At 48.1% G+C, this 15444-nt stretch overlaps 1 protein-coding gene across 9 annotated transcripts in view; it reads right to left on the bottom strand.

Annotated features, from left to right (window-relative positions):
• Positions 1–14467, bottom strand: part of NRP2 (neuropilin 2) — a 115754-nt gene extending 101287 nt beyond the window's left edge. For 2 of the 9 annotated variants that reach the window (XM_063647804.1, XM_063647806.1), the window contains exons 1-2: positions 14209–14334; positions 13425–13697 (exon numbers count right to left, since the gene is read on the bottom strand). In XM_063647804.1, coding sequence (XP_063503874.1) covers positions 13425–13497 — 73 coding nt within the window. In that variant the 5' untranslated portion in view covers positions 13498–13697; positions 14209–14334. Of the gene's footprint in view, positions 1–13424 lie in introns of all 9 variants that reach the window. The other 7 variants (XM_063647807.1, XM_063647803.1, XM_063647805.1 and 4 more) reach the window with 7 other exon arrangements.
• Positions 14468–15444: the final 977 nt, after the last annotated feature.

Raw genomic sequence — 15444 nt, 5'->3', positions numbered from 1 at the left:
TTCGACAAAGGTGCTTTGTGTTGAATGAACATCTGTTTCTTCTGCGCTGTCTGCCCACTGTCCCTCCTGCCTGGTCACCACCACCAGAGTGTGCTGCTGCTTTGTCCAGCCATAACTGGCCGTTTGCAGGAAGAGCTGGCTCCCTGTACCCGCAGTGCCTGGCTGGAGGCAAACAGCTTCATGTGGCCCGGGAGGGAAGGGAGCCACCTTCAAAGGCTCCAAAGGTGGGTGATGACATTTGAGGAATGTCATCTATTCGGGAGTAAAGTTCTGCAATCCCCAGCAGGGATTCTTGGGAAATAGGGAGTTTTGCTTAAATACCACAGTAGAACAGAAGCTGGGAAGGCACATGAGACATGGAAATATTCAGCAGCCTCTCGGAGACCTTCCTGAGATGTGTGTGTCTCTTAGCATCAATCACGATTTAATATCGCCATCTGCATGGAGCAGCATGGGCCCGTGAATTATGTATTACGACTCAGCAGCCGCCCTCCAGGATGGGTCTTTCTCCTCTGTTCACGCTTTGAGGGAACAGGTCATGCATTTTTTAACTCTACAGGTGCACTTTACTATTCCCCATGTCTGTTGGCATTACTATCTCCCAGACCTCTGCTTTAGACTACCGGCCTGACAGGCTTTAAATGCATAAAAGATGGGCACGCTGCACACGGGTGGTTGGGACACAAATCCACACAAGTAGCCTTTTCGGCATCAAGCCTCCACGAGCTCAAACTGTGCCGTATTGAACTGCCCAGAATGGAATGAATTCAGGTCCATTTCCTACTGGGTGGAAAACAAAAGCAGCCATTTCCTCAGGCTGGTACACAGCACATCATCTTCTTACCTAATGACCCTGCACCCACCCCAACCCATGAAGACAATGAGCTCATCCCTCCCACCCAGACCACATGAGGCCCAGTTCCTCTGCAGCCAATACCCACAGGCTTTCCAGGTGCCCACACCACTCACCCATGCTGGGAACCCAAAGTCATCTAGCCAGCCAAATTGAGGCCCTTTGGTCCTGGCTTACGCATATGAAATAGGGTGGAGTGGTCCTCTGAGAAGGCAGAGGTGTGAGGACATAGATCACCAGCTGCTCTTACTCAACTAGCAGAAGGGAGAATTTTCTACCGGGTCGAGCTCCTCTGCCAGCTGTTTTGCAGAAAACTGCAGCCCTGCCACCAACTCACCCCAAACCACACTTTTTTTGCCTTGGAATTCATCAGAGGAAACCTGAGCTGAGCTCCTGTTTAGTAACTGTTATGGTTTCCACGTACTCTCCACTCTCCCCACCCAAACTCTCTCCCTCCTTTCCCCATCCCTTCCTCTACTTCTCTCCAATTACTCTTGAAAGGGGAACTTTTCTCCCTCGATTCCCCACACCCCAGGTTTAAGCTTTTAGTAATTAGACCAGGCACACACATCAGCAATAAAGACAGGAAACTTCTTCACAGGAAGGTTTAATTTCTCATCTACAGCAGAAGCGATCATTTCTCCACTAACAACAACAACAACAAAAAATTAAACTATATATATATCCCATAGCTGATAGTCTGTACTGTCTGCTGTTAAACCAAAAGAAAAAGGAGTCATCCATTGCTTTTTTTCTATCCTTTCTTTATCTGAAGGAAATCAAGGCACTTATTGAAGTATCAGAGAACTCATTAGAACATCTGCTTCAGTTGTGTGTGGTTAACCTTTTCAATACTCACAAATTTATAAATTCACATTCTTGTTTGGCTTGCATTCACAATCAGAAACACACAGAAACATAGATGTTGAACATACTTCAAGTACATATACATATCAGTAATTCACACTTTAGTCCTATACACACGTTCACACCTTCTCATAAAATATCACACATCATTTGCACAAACATATATCCACAAAGATAAACACTGGAATTTCTGTTTTTATTTTTCTTGGAGAGAACAGAATTCTTGAAACATATCAGTAAAAATTGTAAAGAAAACACACTTAATCATTCTACATCTCCTCTTGATAACTGATCTTTCCTTTCTAGGGTTGGGGACACATCATTTCTTAAATACAAACATGTCACAGTAGAAATTAGCTAAAATTTCTTCTGAAGAGCTATACCATCCATTACTTTGTAGGTCTTTATTGTGTTCCACAATGAACTTTATACATGGTTGCTGTCCTGTTTCAGAGGAGTCAAGCTAAGCCAAAGGAGGGTTGAACTCAAGGGCAAAACCCTTAAGGCCAATCTCCATATACAGAAGGGAAATTGACCCTGTTTGAGCTACTGAGCCCGTTCGGTGAGTTGACAAGACTTCATTCTGCAACTATTTCGTGAATACCTTTCACCTGGGGCAAATTCATCACCCGAAGAGAGATAGCAAAACCCAGGCTTGGACTGTTAGAGCATTTTCTCCTACATCTGGGAGGGAAGGCTGCGGGATGAGCCAGGTCAGGTCTGAGAAAGGCCCAAGGCTGAAAGGAATAAAGTGACAGCTCCAGATGTAATTGGAAATAAAGAGAACACTAAGTTCTGAAGTCACCGAGTTCTGATTTTCCTCCTATAATGACTACTTAGGTGTTTTTATTTGAAATGTAAAATATCAGATTGTTTTAAACTCTTTCTGTCTTGCTCTTTTTCTCCTTCTTAAGTATTGTTGTTTTGCTGGTAGCCTAAGTACCATCTGCCGCTGCCTAGGGGTAACATAGCCCTGAAAAGGCAAAGGGATGTTGTACCCCTTCACTTAGGAACTCACCTTCCTACAGAACCCAATCACTTTCCTTGTGAATATTTAATTTTTAAGAAGCATTAAGAATGGGAAAAGAAGATCTTTTAAAAATCTGGTCTGCCTTCTAGAAAAACGTAGCTGGCATTGTTTTAAAGGAACACTGTATAACCTGAACTTGACAATAATATTTGCTAAATACTGAAACCTGACTGTAGTGAATAATCCGATTACTATAGCTTACTTCACGACAGCTTGGTAAAAAACCAATCAGATCCTTTGCTTTAGTTGAACTGAAGGAAAAGGTCCTTGGCAAAACCAGGGAAACTTGGCCATTGGCTGAATGTGGGATTAGAGGGCCCAGTTGTTGTAAAAGGTGAGTCTGGGGTGATGGGACTGGGTTACCAGGAGATGGAGGGATCAACATTAGCAGAAAGATGGGAGATGGCACCTAGCTCTTAACTCACTCAATTTGACTTTTCTGGGGCTCAGCTTCACAAACTGTAATTCAATGAACGGACTGAATTAGGTGTGTAGCTTTCAAATTTATTTGTTTTTTTGAAGTACTTTTTTTATTCTTGAACAAAACTCTACCTAGACCTCCCATGTACAAAGAAAATAAAAGGGAGCTCTTCTTGGATGCTAGGAGGGAGGTAGCCAGAAGCAGTGTAGTGTCCAGGCCTCCTAGTCCCTGCCCTCAGCTCAGAAGGGCTTCTCTGCAAGTCCACTGGGGCTTCCTGGAGCATGGTTTGAAACCCCCTAAATGGGGCATCTCGATTCCCTGTTACTTTAAAATGCTATGGAAAAGAGAAAGAGCAGATGACTAGGAGACATCTATTTCCTGTGTATACCTGAGGGCACTTAGTGGAGAAAAGCAATCGGTCTCATTTCCTCTGAAAATAATACACTTTATCTACTTTATAATTTATTTCTTATCTACAGCATAATCCCACCTTGTCCCTATTTCCACAGCATTGTTTTCATTTAATTATTGGTAGCAAGGCAAAGAAGAAACTCTTTCTTCTACTTAAAAAGAAAGGAGGTTGTCACCTTGCCACTTACTCCACCAGGAAGTTTATTAGAAATAGCATTGGAGCAGGATTTAAAAGCCTAGTAATCAAGTCTAGTCTCACCACTAGCAAGCTGTGTGACCTTGGGTAAGCTAGTAGACAACTCTGAGCCCTTGTTTTCTCATCTATAGAACGAGAGGGGTGATTCTAAAGGTCAGTTCCAGTGCTAAAATCCAAAGCCCATGTAATGAGGTGGGGAATAGATCTTATAACCCATAGATTGAGCCAAAAATTCAAAAGACTCTCTACCCTCCTAGACAATAAGACATTTATTCAAGGTGCTACCCCTGTTCTATCTGCTTGGTAAGCCTGAAACAAAACTCCATGATTCTTCAGAAAACATGTCTGTCTTGCATTATGGAGAGTTCAAATGTCTCCTTTAATCACATCAGGTCTACCAACACGAGTTTCTTTTTGTAACTGAGTCCGTGGCTGCATATTTATAAATATTATGGATACACAGTTCTGTGTGTGAGCATGTCAACAACAGTGATGCATGAAAAGAAAAACCAAAAGGAGTTTCTTCAAATCCCTCACCCAGATCATTTAAGTTGTTTGCTCAGGGTTTTAACCAAATTTTGCTCACCAACCTGGGATAAGCTGCGTTTTAAGAATTATTTCTGTGAGCTGAGGCTGGATTTTGTTTTATTCAAAGCAACTTCAGCCTGTCACAAGACAGTCTCATAAAATCTGTATCTTGGCTTAAGCTGGCAAGAAATGAGCCAATCCATCAGCCCAGGAATGTGGCTGTTTGACCACTTCCTAAGGCAACTGGGAAGGGATGCAATCTCCTCAATTTATGGAGACTGGTGGCAGTGAATGATGCACTCTTGAAGGCACAGCAAATGGAAATCCTTCTGAACTTTTGCAATGATAAAGTTCAAAATCTGAATAAAAGGGCCCTCTAGGAGGGAAGGAGAGAGGGAAGCAGAGAGCAGGAAGCCAGCATATGAGTTTGGAAATGAATAAAGAACGAAGCAAATTCCCTCTCTTAAAACACCTCCAATGAATTCACTTAGGAGAGAACTGGAAATTGGGTCTGGAAATGGGGCCTTTTGAACATCTGTCCCCTCAATCTAGATTCTAAAAATGAAGCCTCATTTAATCGGTAAAATGTAAGTTTGATGCGATTACCTCTCCTGACCTCGAATCATGCCACCTGTGGTAACCTTGTTATTTGTCATCTTATATCATAAACAAATGCAATTCCAATAGGGCAGCCAGTATAATGTCATTAGTTTATATTTATGTCCACTCTTTTCCAGCCCTCATTGCAAATGCAATTTTGATGCCATTGATGAGAGATCTGGGATTACAATTCCTGACCATTTTAGGAGACATTTGGGGAAGGAAACAGAAGAATAATTTTGAGGTCTCTCCAAAAACCAAAGGAGAAAAAAAGGTAATATAATATTGTCTTCATTTATTTTGATTAACTGAAGCTTATGTTGAAACATCAATGGCTCCCCATTGGTTAGCAAGTGAAACCCAAACCTCTTTGCCTAGAAATTTGGGCCTTGAATTGAGCCCAAGCTATTATTTCTAATCTTGTTTGCAATTATTTCCCACCATACATTCTAAACTGCAGCTTCTGAGTGTTCCCCAAATCAACCCAGCATCCATTTCTCTACTCACACCTTCCCCTTCCCCTGGTATGCCCTTCCCTGCTCTAAATCCCACCTACCCTCTCACTCCAGGCTGCCTCTGCCCTTCCTCCTCTCCCATACTGGGAGTGGTCTTTCTCCTCTGTGCATCTGAGAGGCTGAAGCTCTTTAGCACCTTCTGAGATGTGTGAGAGTTCCGGAGGGCCTCATCCAGTCTACTGAGCCACCAGCAACTTGAGGTCATGAGTCCTTGCTGATCCATCTTTGGCAAGCCTTACAGGATCAAACCAGAGCCTTTCCCAAAAGTCAGACTCATCAAGATTTGGTGAATTAACCAATTAAGCAGTGACCAAAGGAACATCAAAAGTATCACTAGATAGGACAGACTCTGAGAGTTCTATCAGAAATTATTCTGCGGCCACAGCTACTGCCCTTCCTTCCCCACCCCCAGCTGTTATTAAGTGCAAATGTTTCTTAGTGGTGAATTGAGAGTTTGAATAACTTGTCTGGGATAATAATACCTAGTCACAAGTAGGTCAAGGTACACTTAGTGTGAACTATGTCTCCTAGAACACCCTAAAGCAGATAATAATGATAAAGTTCAAAGCACATTCACATTTTATTTTATTTTATTTTTTTGAGATGGAGTCTCACTCTGTCACCCAGGCTAGAGTGCAGTGGCACAATCTCGGCTCACTGCAACCTCCTCCTTCCAGGCTCAAGAGATTTTCCTGCCTTAGCCTCCTAAGTAGCTGGGATTACAGGCGCCCACCACCATACCCAGCTATTTTGTGTGTGTGTGTGTGTGTGTGTGTGTGTGTGTGTGTATTTTTAGCTGGGATGGGGTCTTGCTATGTTGGCCAGGCTGGTCTCGAACTCCTGACCTCAGGTGATCTGCCCACCTCTTCCTCCCAAAATGCTGGGATTACAGGCATGAGCCACCACGCTTGGCCATTTTAATTTTAATACTAGTAAAATTAATTTATCTCAGGGGTTTTGTCCCCTTCACTCCAACCCCCGCACTTCCAAAGGCAACTTTAAATATTGGTTATCTGTACCACCAGGAAGATGCTATTACTTCATCACTAAGCCATTTGTTGGTATTGGGTTTTCCTGTGCTTGGTTTCAGCCCACCTCTCTTTACTCAACCCCTCCTCGTTTTCCTTTCTCTAGCCCCTAGAATGCCTTTGGGGCACATCTGTTTTATTTTTTCCCCTGTATCCAAACAATTATTGTTAGCACTCGGTCTAGTAATTTGCAATTCCCATTATCTTCTCTGCTGAAAGACTCTCCAGAACTGGTTACTGGTTATCACAGGATTTGTGGAGGCGGGAGCAGGGTACCACGGCCACGTACACTCAGCTGGCCGGCAGCCTTGTGCACTCTGTGCTACCGAGAGCTTCTCTTTTGTTACTCCCAGCCCCTCCTTTTTTTCTGGATTAGATAATGACTCCTTTATGAAGACCCAGAGGGAAATGGGATTATTAAGAGTCTTGCTGGGTAAAAGCTATTTTGTCTTTATGATGACTTTTTTGAGTTCAGCTGCTGAAGGGCCTTAGTGCCAGAGTGGAAGTTCTTACATATTCGGGAGAGCGCCTTAAACACAGTGTTCCCTGCTGAGCACACTCTCAGTGTTGAAGGATGGAAGGGGAGGAAAAGGAAAGGAAATGAGAGATTAAAAAGAAAATAGGAGGTAAGAATACTGAAAACAGAGGAAGAAGGAGGGAAAAAATGCAAGGGAGACATAAATCTAAGATAAGAACCCAGCAGAGAATATTCTCTGAAGAAGAGCGTGGCGAGAGATAATATGGTGCTTACAAAACACAGAGGTTTGGTGGTGGAAGAACTGAGAATAAGAATTATTTTTAAAATCTCAGGAAAATCAACTTACCACAATGGTTATAGTGTGCTTTCTATGATCACAAGATTCCACTAATCCCACTGAAACAGTTTTAAAGATTCAGTGACTTCAGAATAGGCTTCATATGTGCCAAACAGTATTCTACATAATCTGACATAGCCTAACAACCCTATGAAGTAGGTATCGTTACCAAACACATTTACAGACAAGGAAACTGAGGCACAGAGACTAAGTATCTGATCACACAGGATACTTGGATCACAGAGCCAGCAAGTGGCTGAGCTAGATTCTAAACCCAGGCAGTCTAGTTCCCATGTTTCAGAAACTGGAAAGGCCAGGGATGATCCCCACAAAACTTCTCAGTGGCAAACCTACTTGGTAGCATTTAGGGAAAGACAAACATTTTGCCTGTTTGAAAACCCCCTTTTCTCTGCCTGTGCCAGTACTCTGTCTGTGTGAACAATGAGAGATGTGTTTGAGGCTGGAGTGTGAGTGGGCTGGAAGCACTTAACACCTTCTCCTCTCCCTGTACACACAGGCACTCAGCTCCTTGTCATCCTGGACCTCTTTCCTGTGTTCTGGAAACCCTAGGCATGGGGCTGGGGAGGTGGGGTGATGGATAGGACGTTCAGGTCTGAAACCATGTATCACAACATCGAAGGTTTTTTGTTTTTTTTGTTTTGTTTTGTTTTTTGTTTTTTGCCAACTCCTATTTCTCTCCTTTCTTCTCAATCCTACTCTTCTGTATCCTAAATGCCACACTGTTATTGTTCTACTGGATAGGAGTAGCATTTTCAGAAATGGGGGATTTATTTTTATAGCACAGCTGGTCTGCCAAAGGTCACATAATTTGGCAATGTTCCCAGTGGTTAAAAATTAATTTCTCCTTATTAATACAACCAAGGTCCCAGAGGCTCGGAGCTCAGCCTTATCTAAACTTGACAGCTTCCCAAACCTTTAGAAGATGCTTTCTCCTGGAGGGCCAGCCATGATACAAGGCCACTGTGTCCTGGAATCCAACTCCACTGAATCCTGTTAGGCAATGAAACCATTAAGCCTTCAACCATTTCTCATCAAGGCAGATAAAGCTTTGAAAAATATTGTAGATCTCCAGGACAAACTTCTGCAACATCTTCCAGAAATGGGTTAACTAAAAAACAAAAACCAGCAAATAGCCAAGTCCTTACCTGGAAGGAACAGTACAAAGACTAACTTCTGGTGATCAGTATACTTATCTGCCACTCAAGGAAGGTACCTCAAAGATTATCCAGTTGCAAATGATGGTCAGATAATACAATACCTCAGATATGTTAATAACACTACAAGCCATTGCCCAGATGACACTTTTCAAGTCCTTTCTTGTCAGTTCAAGAAATTAAAAAGATATTCTGCTTTTGCTCTATCTTTTAAAAAAGGAAGATAGCGCAAGTTCCTAAAGTCTTTCCAAACTGGACCTTTGGAGAATATATTTGGAAACCTCTTTACCTGGCTCTTGAATTCTGTCAACTCAGAATTGTCTTACACTCAGGTCACTCTGAGTCAGTTCATTTTCTTGATTGCTTTAAGGAAGACTTGAGTGAAATGAAAAACACCAGGGTCCCCAGAATCATCTGGTCCCTGGTGTCTCTCCTCACTGACCCCAGACCCCTCCCTCACTGTTATTTGTATTCGTGCCTCACTGCATATGAATTGGCATTTGGATTCCTAGCTTTTTCTATGCCTGGAAGATAGGAACTGGCCTTTCTGCTGCAGAACGTGGACTTGATACATTCAACAGCAGGGGATCAGAGCCATTTGGTAGACAGCAGGAGTCCTGTCTGGGTAGCCTGGGTTCCAGTCACTGCAGCCTTCCAATCTTTCATTTTGCCAGTTGAGTGCTCCGTGGCTTAATGTCTGAGGGCTCTGTGGGATGACATAAAACTCCAAACCTGATGTGCGCTGGCGCATTCACAATTCTACCAGGCACCGCTTGGACGAATAGGGGCCTGCCCGGGGCCCTTTGGGGAGTGCTCCTCTTGCCACTGTCTTGCACTGTGTGCTCTGCTGGCAACTGGCCACAGCTTCCCTACCTCCAGGAGCTGATCACAGGGGAAATGTTTACTGGGCACCCATTTAATGTGGGCATGAGACCAATCCCTAGAGCCTAGAGCGGGACGTCTGCGTAAAATCTAGGAGTTCACAGTTTACTTGCAAATTATTATGCTCGCCAATGGCCATCTCACATTTTGGGGAGACAGGCTAAAAGAAACACTTCAAACCCTTATCCGGCGCCTAGACCGTCATTGCTTCTCTTTCAGGATTTGTCTGAACCCAGACCTGTCTCCCACAGCCAATTTACACCTCTTATCTGATCATCCAGTCCAGACGGAAGGGTGAATTGACCGAGAATCTGCGCGTGTCCATGGCAATGGCGTTAAAACCTAAGCATAGATCAAAGCTCTCCAGACGAGGAGGGGAGGGGTAGATGGTTATGGGGTCTGGGTTCTTTTGGCCCCAAGCGATGTGTCCCGGAGGTGGGGACATTAGGGCTGGGAGTTGCCACCATTTGAAGAAACCCATTGTCAGGACTTGAATGATTTTCTGAGCAAAACCCAGTCCCCCGCAGATCATGATTAACCCTAGCAAAAGGGACGTTCTTAGAGGGCGCTGATCGGGAATGGCTAGCGCCAGGGGGCTCTCCTCTCTGTCTGAAACCGAAAGGAACGGAAGTGGAGGGAGGGGAGCCGAGCAGGGAGCACACGCCAATAAACCTGAGCGTGGATCTTCTACCCTTCACAAGAAATTCAGCCGCAGCCGCAGAAGCCGCAACGCATATGGGCAAGCTCCCCTAAAACTTGGTCTGGAAAGCTGATTCCCGACGGTTCCCCAACCCAGATGATTCCCAGAGGGGGCGACAAGTCCATTCCAAATCCCTCCCCCACCTCCAAACACTAGGGCTACCGGCGCCCGCCACCCAGCCGCTGGACGCCTGCGATCCGGTAGGAAAGACCCGGTGGGAAAGACCCGCGGCGCAGCCAGCCCGAGTCGAAGGGCGGGGGCAGCCCTTTAATCACAGCGCGCCTTGCCTCCATTAACTTGTGTTGATATTAAAAAGAAATCAATCAGTGAAAATGAAGCATCGGCCGTGAATATTTCTTTTTCTCACGTGGAAAAGCAAAGAGCGAGGCCGCTGGGGAGGGGAGGCGGGAACTCGCCGGCGACTGCAGGCAGAGGCTTCTCTGGAGACCAGCGCTGCAGCCGAGACCTAACTTTCCGGCATAGGGCAGCGTTGAGGAAATGCCGCAGGCTTTTCCCTGGGGGTGTCCTTAGGAGGAGGAGGAGGAGGGCACAAGCATGGTGTAGTTGGAGGCGGCCAACTTCGCGGAGGCTTCAGCCTCGGTTTTGCTTTCGCTGGGAATATTTTTGCTTAATAGAATGTTTATGGATCGCTGGGCTCTGTTTCTGCTGCGTAGCCCAAACAAATCGATGCGGCGTTAGAGACGGCGCTGGGGGGCGGGGAAGGGGAGGGAGGGCTAGGAGGAGAGCTGAGGGGCTATCACGTCCCCACCACGTGGATGGCCGAGCGCCGCGTGCTCTTCACCTGTTCCTGCGCACCGGCGGGCGCTGGGCGCGCCGCGCTTCTAGAGTCTGTGCAAGTTGCGCGCATTCCTGCGGCTGAAGCTGGTTCCTTCCCGCCTCTCTCCGCCCTCCTCTCCGAAATCCCACCCCAGTTTCCTATCACCCAGTTGGGCCAGCGTTTGGATTCCCAAGCCAGCCGGCCTCGGCCCCCCGCCACTCAAAGCCGTCTCTCTAGGGGTCGCGGAGAGCCTGCCGCACAGAGCGGAGCGCAGGGGACTGGCGGGGGCGCCCGGGGCAGGGAGGGAGGCAGGCTAGCGGCTGCACTGCGGTCTGGCGAGGCGGCGCAGTGGGGAGAGGGGCAGCCTGGTGCGCGTCGCCCATGAGGCCTCCCAGCCACGCGCCAGCCCAAGGTGCCGCGAGCCGCGACCGCCGTGTTATCTGCTCAATTGCTCCCCCGCGCGCACCTTCTGCCCCATCTTGCTCCTGCACAGAATTGGTTCTAGTCGCCGGCGGCGGCGGCTGAACCAGGCTCCCCTCCCGACCGGCGCACACCGGGTGAGTCAGAGGTGTAGCTTGGCCTCACCCTGGGCACCCGCTGCCGGCTCCCCGGGTGCCAGTGCGTTGCTCCGCCTGAAAGCCTGAGCAGCTCACGGCTTGAGATCGCATTTTGGGCAGCTGGAGGTCCCTGGCAGGTCCCAGCTTCGAATCCCACCCTGAGATCCCACCCCGGGTCCGAGGTTGCCCCGAACTCCGCGCCTCTGGGCTTCTCTGGAAGTGACGCAGCACTGCTGGGGATTGGGATGGGAGGGGGTTCTGCAGAGAGCGCGGGAGGCAGGTGGCAGAGCGGGAGTGGGTCCAAGCGGGTGTCGCGCACACACGTACACACACTCCAAGCAGCGCTCGGGGACAGATGTGCGAACATCTGGGGTAGGAGATGGCCCCTGAGTCTTCACGACCCCTCCCGCTCCGCACAGCACACGGAACCTAAAGTTGCATGTGTGTGCGCGCCAGTGTGAGTGCCAGTGTGTGCGCGCTCGCGCGCTGGGGCCTACTGGAGTCCGTGTCTGAATACATAATATACTGTGGGCATCCTCACGGCGCGCGCGCGTGTGCACACACACACACACACACACACAGCGAATCACACAAACATACATAATTTACGCAGCATCAGGTCTGTGAGAGGTAATTTAATTCCGCTTCAAGCTGGGAATTTAGAAATAAAGCAAGAGGGAACGGGGGAGGCCCAGAAAATCTCCCCAAGTGGGACCCCCACCCATCATTTTGGTAGAATTCGCAGCTGCCCTGAAGACCACTTATGGCAAAGAAAGAGCTGCAAACGTGCGGATCTGGGTGGCAAAGGCATTTCTGAATTTTCTTCCCCCCTCAAATAAATGCCCAAGCTTAAAGTGGTGTGTGTGCTGTGCGGGGGGCGTGAGGAGAAGGAAGGGTGACAGTACTAGATGCAAGGCTAGGACCCACTAGCTGATGTTCTGGGGATGCCCAGGAGGCTGCAGAGTTAGCCCTACCACTGCCGCCATCGCCTTGCAAGTGCCTTGGGTGAGGGCACTTCAGGAAGGCTTTTTCGCCTTTTTTTCACCCATTTCCTCCATAGATGGTTTCTCCATCTCCAATCACCTGTAGCAGCTGCTGAGAGTCTTGTTGTTAGATTCCAGATACTGTTCTCAGAGGGGTAGAGAGGCTCACTCTAGAGAGTGGTCCCAGAAGGAAGCACAAACCCCACTGCATTCCCCATGGATTCCCTTTTCCAGAGCATACCCCTTGCCGCTCCCCACAATGCGGTCCCCAGACTGTTCTGGGCCTCGAAATGCTTATCTCCACAGCAGCCTGTCCACACACCCTTTTTGGCAGTGGTTGAGAACAAATTCCACTCAAAAGTTTCTAACCACTTCACAAGAGTGAGAGACCTTCGAGGGCCTGCAATTTGTTTTAGCCAATAATAATTTCTAAAAGAACATATGATTTACTTTCCCAGACAACACATGGATGTAGAGAGAAGAGACCAACCGTCTTGGTTGCCAGCAGCGCCCAACCCCAAGCGCCTATCTCAGCCACAAGCCAACTTGCTCCACCAGCCTGAGCCTTATGATTCTGAGGCATAACCAGCCATTCTCCAAAGAATCTACAGCATCTGAAAACCAAAACTAAACTCTTGTCTTTCCCAAGCCCTTCAGTTAACATTGCTCAATGTAGCTAAGTGGAGGGAATGCAAATGATTTATATTTCACTGGCTAGTTGGAGAAACTCAAGGGAGATGTGTTCTGCTTCAAGACAGGGAAAAAAAATCCCAAAAACTGTAATGCAAAGGCTTTGTAGTATTTTTAAACCTTTGATTCAGTCCATATGTGACATGTGAACACCGCCAAATTCTGTTTCAAAACACACACACACACACACACACACACACACTCCTAGCAGGAGAGGAAAGTTGGGTTTTAGCAGCCGTGGTGGTGTAGGAAGGGCCGGCTGGGATCTCTCTTTAAATTATTGAGTACTGAGGGAGCCTTCTTCTGTGCCGTTTTGCGTGGCCTTCCTGCTTTAGCGGTCGCTTTTAAAGGGGAAACCATGTTGCAATAAATATAAAAAACTTTCAGTGGCTTACCTGGTTGGCCTCTCACTTGGTGTCTTGAAAAGTAGAGGGCTAAGAAAACCCAGGCGAGACGAAACATATCCATTCTGGAGAAGGTGGCTCTCTCCAGAGCTGGGTTCGTGGGTTTCTTGTTTAAATCTTTGTGTTTTTCTCTCTCTTATTTTCCTCCTTACAACGTCTTATGCAGAGGTTTCTAATGGTCAGCGTTTCCCTCCTGAGTCCTGGTGGCTTGTCTTCACCTTTATTCTTGCTGGAATTTCCACCTCACCAGGAGGAGAGTAGCTCCTGAAATCAGCAAAGAGGGAACAAGCCGGGAAGAGAACACGGTTTTCCTCTCAAAAACAAAACGCATATATGTTCTCTCCAGTTCCTCAAAGTGTCATTTCCTTTATCCTACAATATCACGAGTATTTCCCGAAAGCCAAGCGTAACAATAATGATAATAATAATAATTAAAGCCAAGACTTGCCTTGGGCATCACACGGCCCCCAGGCAGCTGTGTGATCTCAGAGGCTTAAACTGACACACATCCCGCGGCACCCTTGACGGACACGCAGGCGGAGGCAGCCGCCGCCGGACAGCCCGAGTGGAAGGCGGCCGCCCTGCTCTTGTCCTCGCCGGGTTCCCCCGGCGGGAGCCTCCCCCAACGGCTACACCAGCTTGGTCAGCCTCTCGAGGGGAGTCTGAGGAAGGAAGCTGCTGCTGCTGTTGCTGCTGCTGGTGCGGCGGCGGCGGCGGCTGGGATCGCCTGGGAGTGAGCGAGCCCCTCTCCGAGTTCGCTGGCGCCCGCCCTCACCTCCACCTCGCCGAGTGTCTGCGCGGCTGAGGATGTGCTGGGGGCCGGCTGCAGGCTGGTGCCTCGCTCGCGATCTCTGCCTGCCCTCCAGCTCCCCACTGCCTTTTCAGGCCGAGCAGCATGTGGATGTCAGAGCCGCGGCAGAGCTATCCGATTACGCGCCGGCTCAGGGCCCGCCCCTTCTGTGTTCCTGATTAAAGAGGCAGCCGCGGAGACGCGCGGCGCAGAGCCGAGAGCCGCGGCACCCAGCTCGGGCGGGGCGGCGGCGGCTTCTCTCGGGCCGCCGCAGGATCGAAGTTAAGGCGGTGCCCACCCCACCGCCCCTCGCCCGCCCGGCATCTCCAGATCGCCCCCGCGCACCTCCGCGCCGGGCCGCCGGTGCGTAACGCCCTGGGGAAGAAGCGCCCCCGGGCACCCCCAGGGCGCGCTGCCCTTGGCCGTGTCGCCCCCACCCGAGGGAGACCCCGGGGGGACGGGGGGAAAAGCCTTGTTCCCCCTAAATTCCACGACTCCGATGCCACACACGCAAAACCCAACACAATGCCACGCGCAATGGCGTTACAAGACGAGTTGGGTGGCGTATGGTGTTTGGGGTAGCGAGCCGGTCGGCAGCTCAGCCATGCGTTCGAACAGGCAGCGGTGCGTGGCGGCGACACACATCGTCAGCCCGGTCTGAATAAAACCCCAAACACTCGCTGCGTTTACTACTCAGATCCTTTGTTATGTCCCAAACATGCTCTGCTCCTCTCTGGGTTAGGATTTCGTTACTCCTGCGCCTTTAACTTGTAACTATCCTAAAAAGAGGAAAGACTTTCTTCAGCAAATAATTTCTTCAGGTAATTAAATTGGATTCCATCAAGTTCCCCCGAAAAAGTATAGGTGCTTGAAGGCGTCTCATCCAAATGCTACTGTAACTACGTCTATTCACATTTTCCCCCATGGAAACGTGGTCACAAAGCCTAGAAAAAGAAAACATCATTATGCCAGCTATTTTTAAATGGAGGCGTGAAAACTGTTTAGAGGGAACTGCAAGCTAACAGTTGGGGAAACACTTGTATCTTTGTTTCTGAGGATGGCTTTGTGGATTCCAAACTGTCTTGCTTCACCAGACACCTATTACTACATTATCATAAAGACTGCAACAGAAACAGCCTAAATTACACCCTGCTCATGTACACCTTTTCTGCCACAAAAGAGATATATGAAAAATAAGAAAATTCAGAAAAATGTTTACAG

Source organism: Pongo pygmaeus, chromosome 11, assembly GCF_028885625.2.
Source record: "Pongo pygmaeus isolate AG05252 chromosome 11, NHGRI_mPonPyg2-v2.0_pri, whole genome shotgun sequence".
Lineage (NCBI taxonomy): Eukaryota > Metazoa > Chordata > Mammalia > Primates > Hominidae > Pongo > Pongo pygmaeus.
Note: the sequence above shows the minus strand (reverse complement) of the source record. Positions and strands in the feature narration are given on the sequence as shown.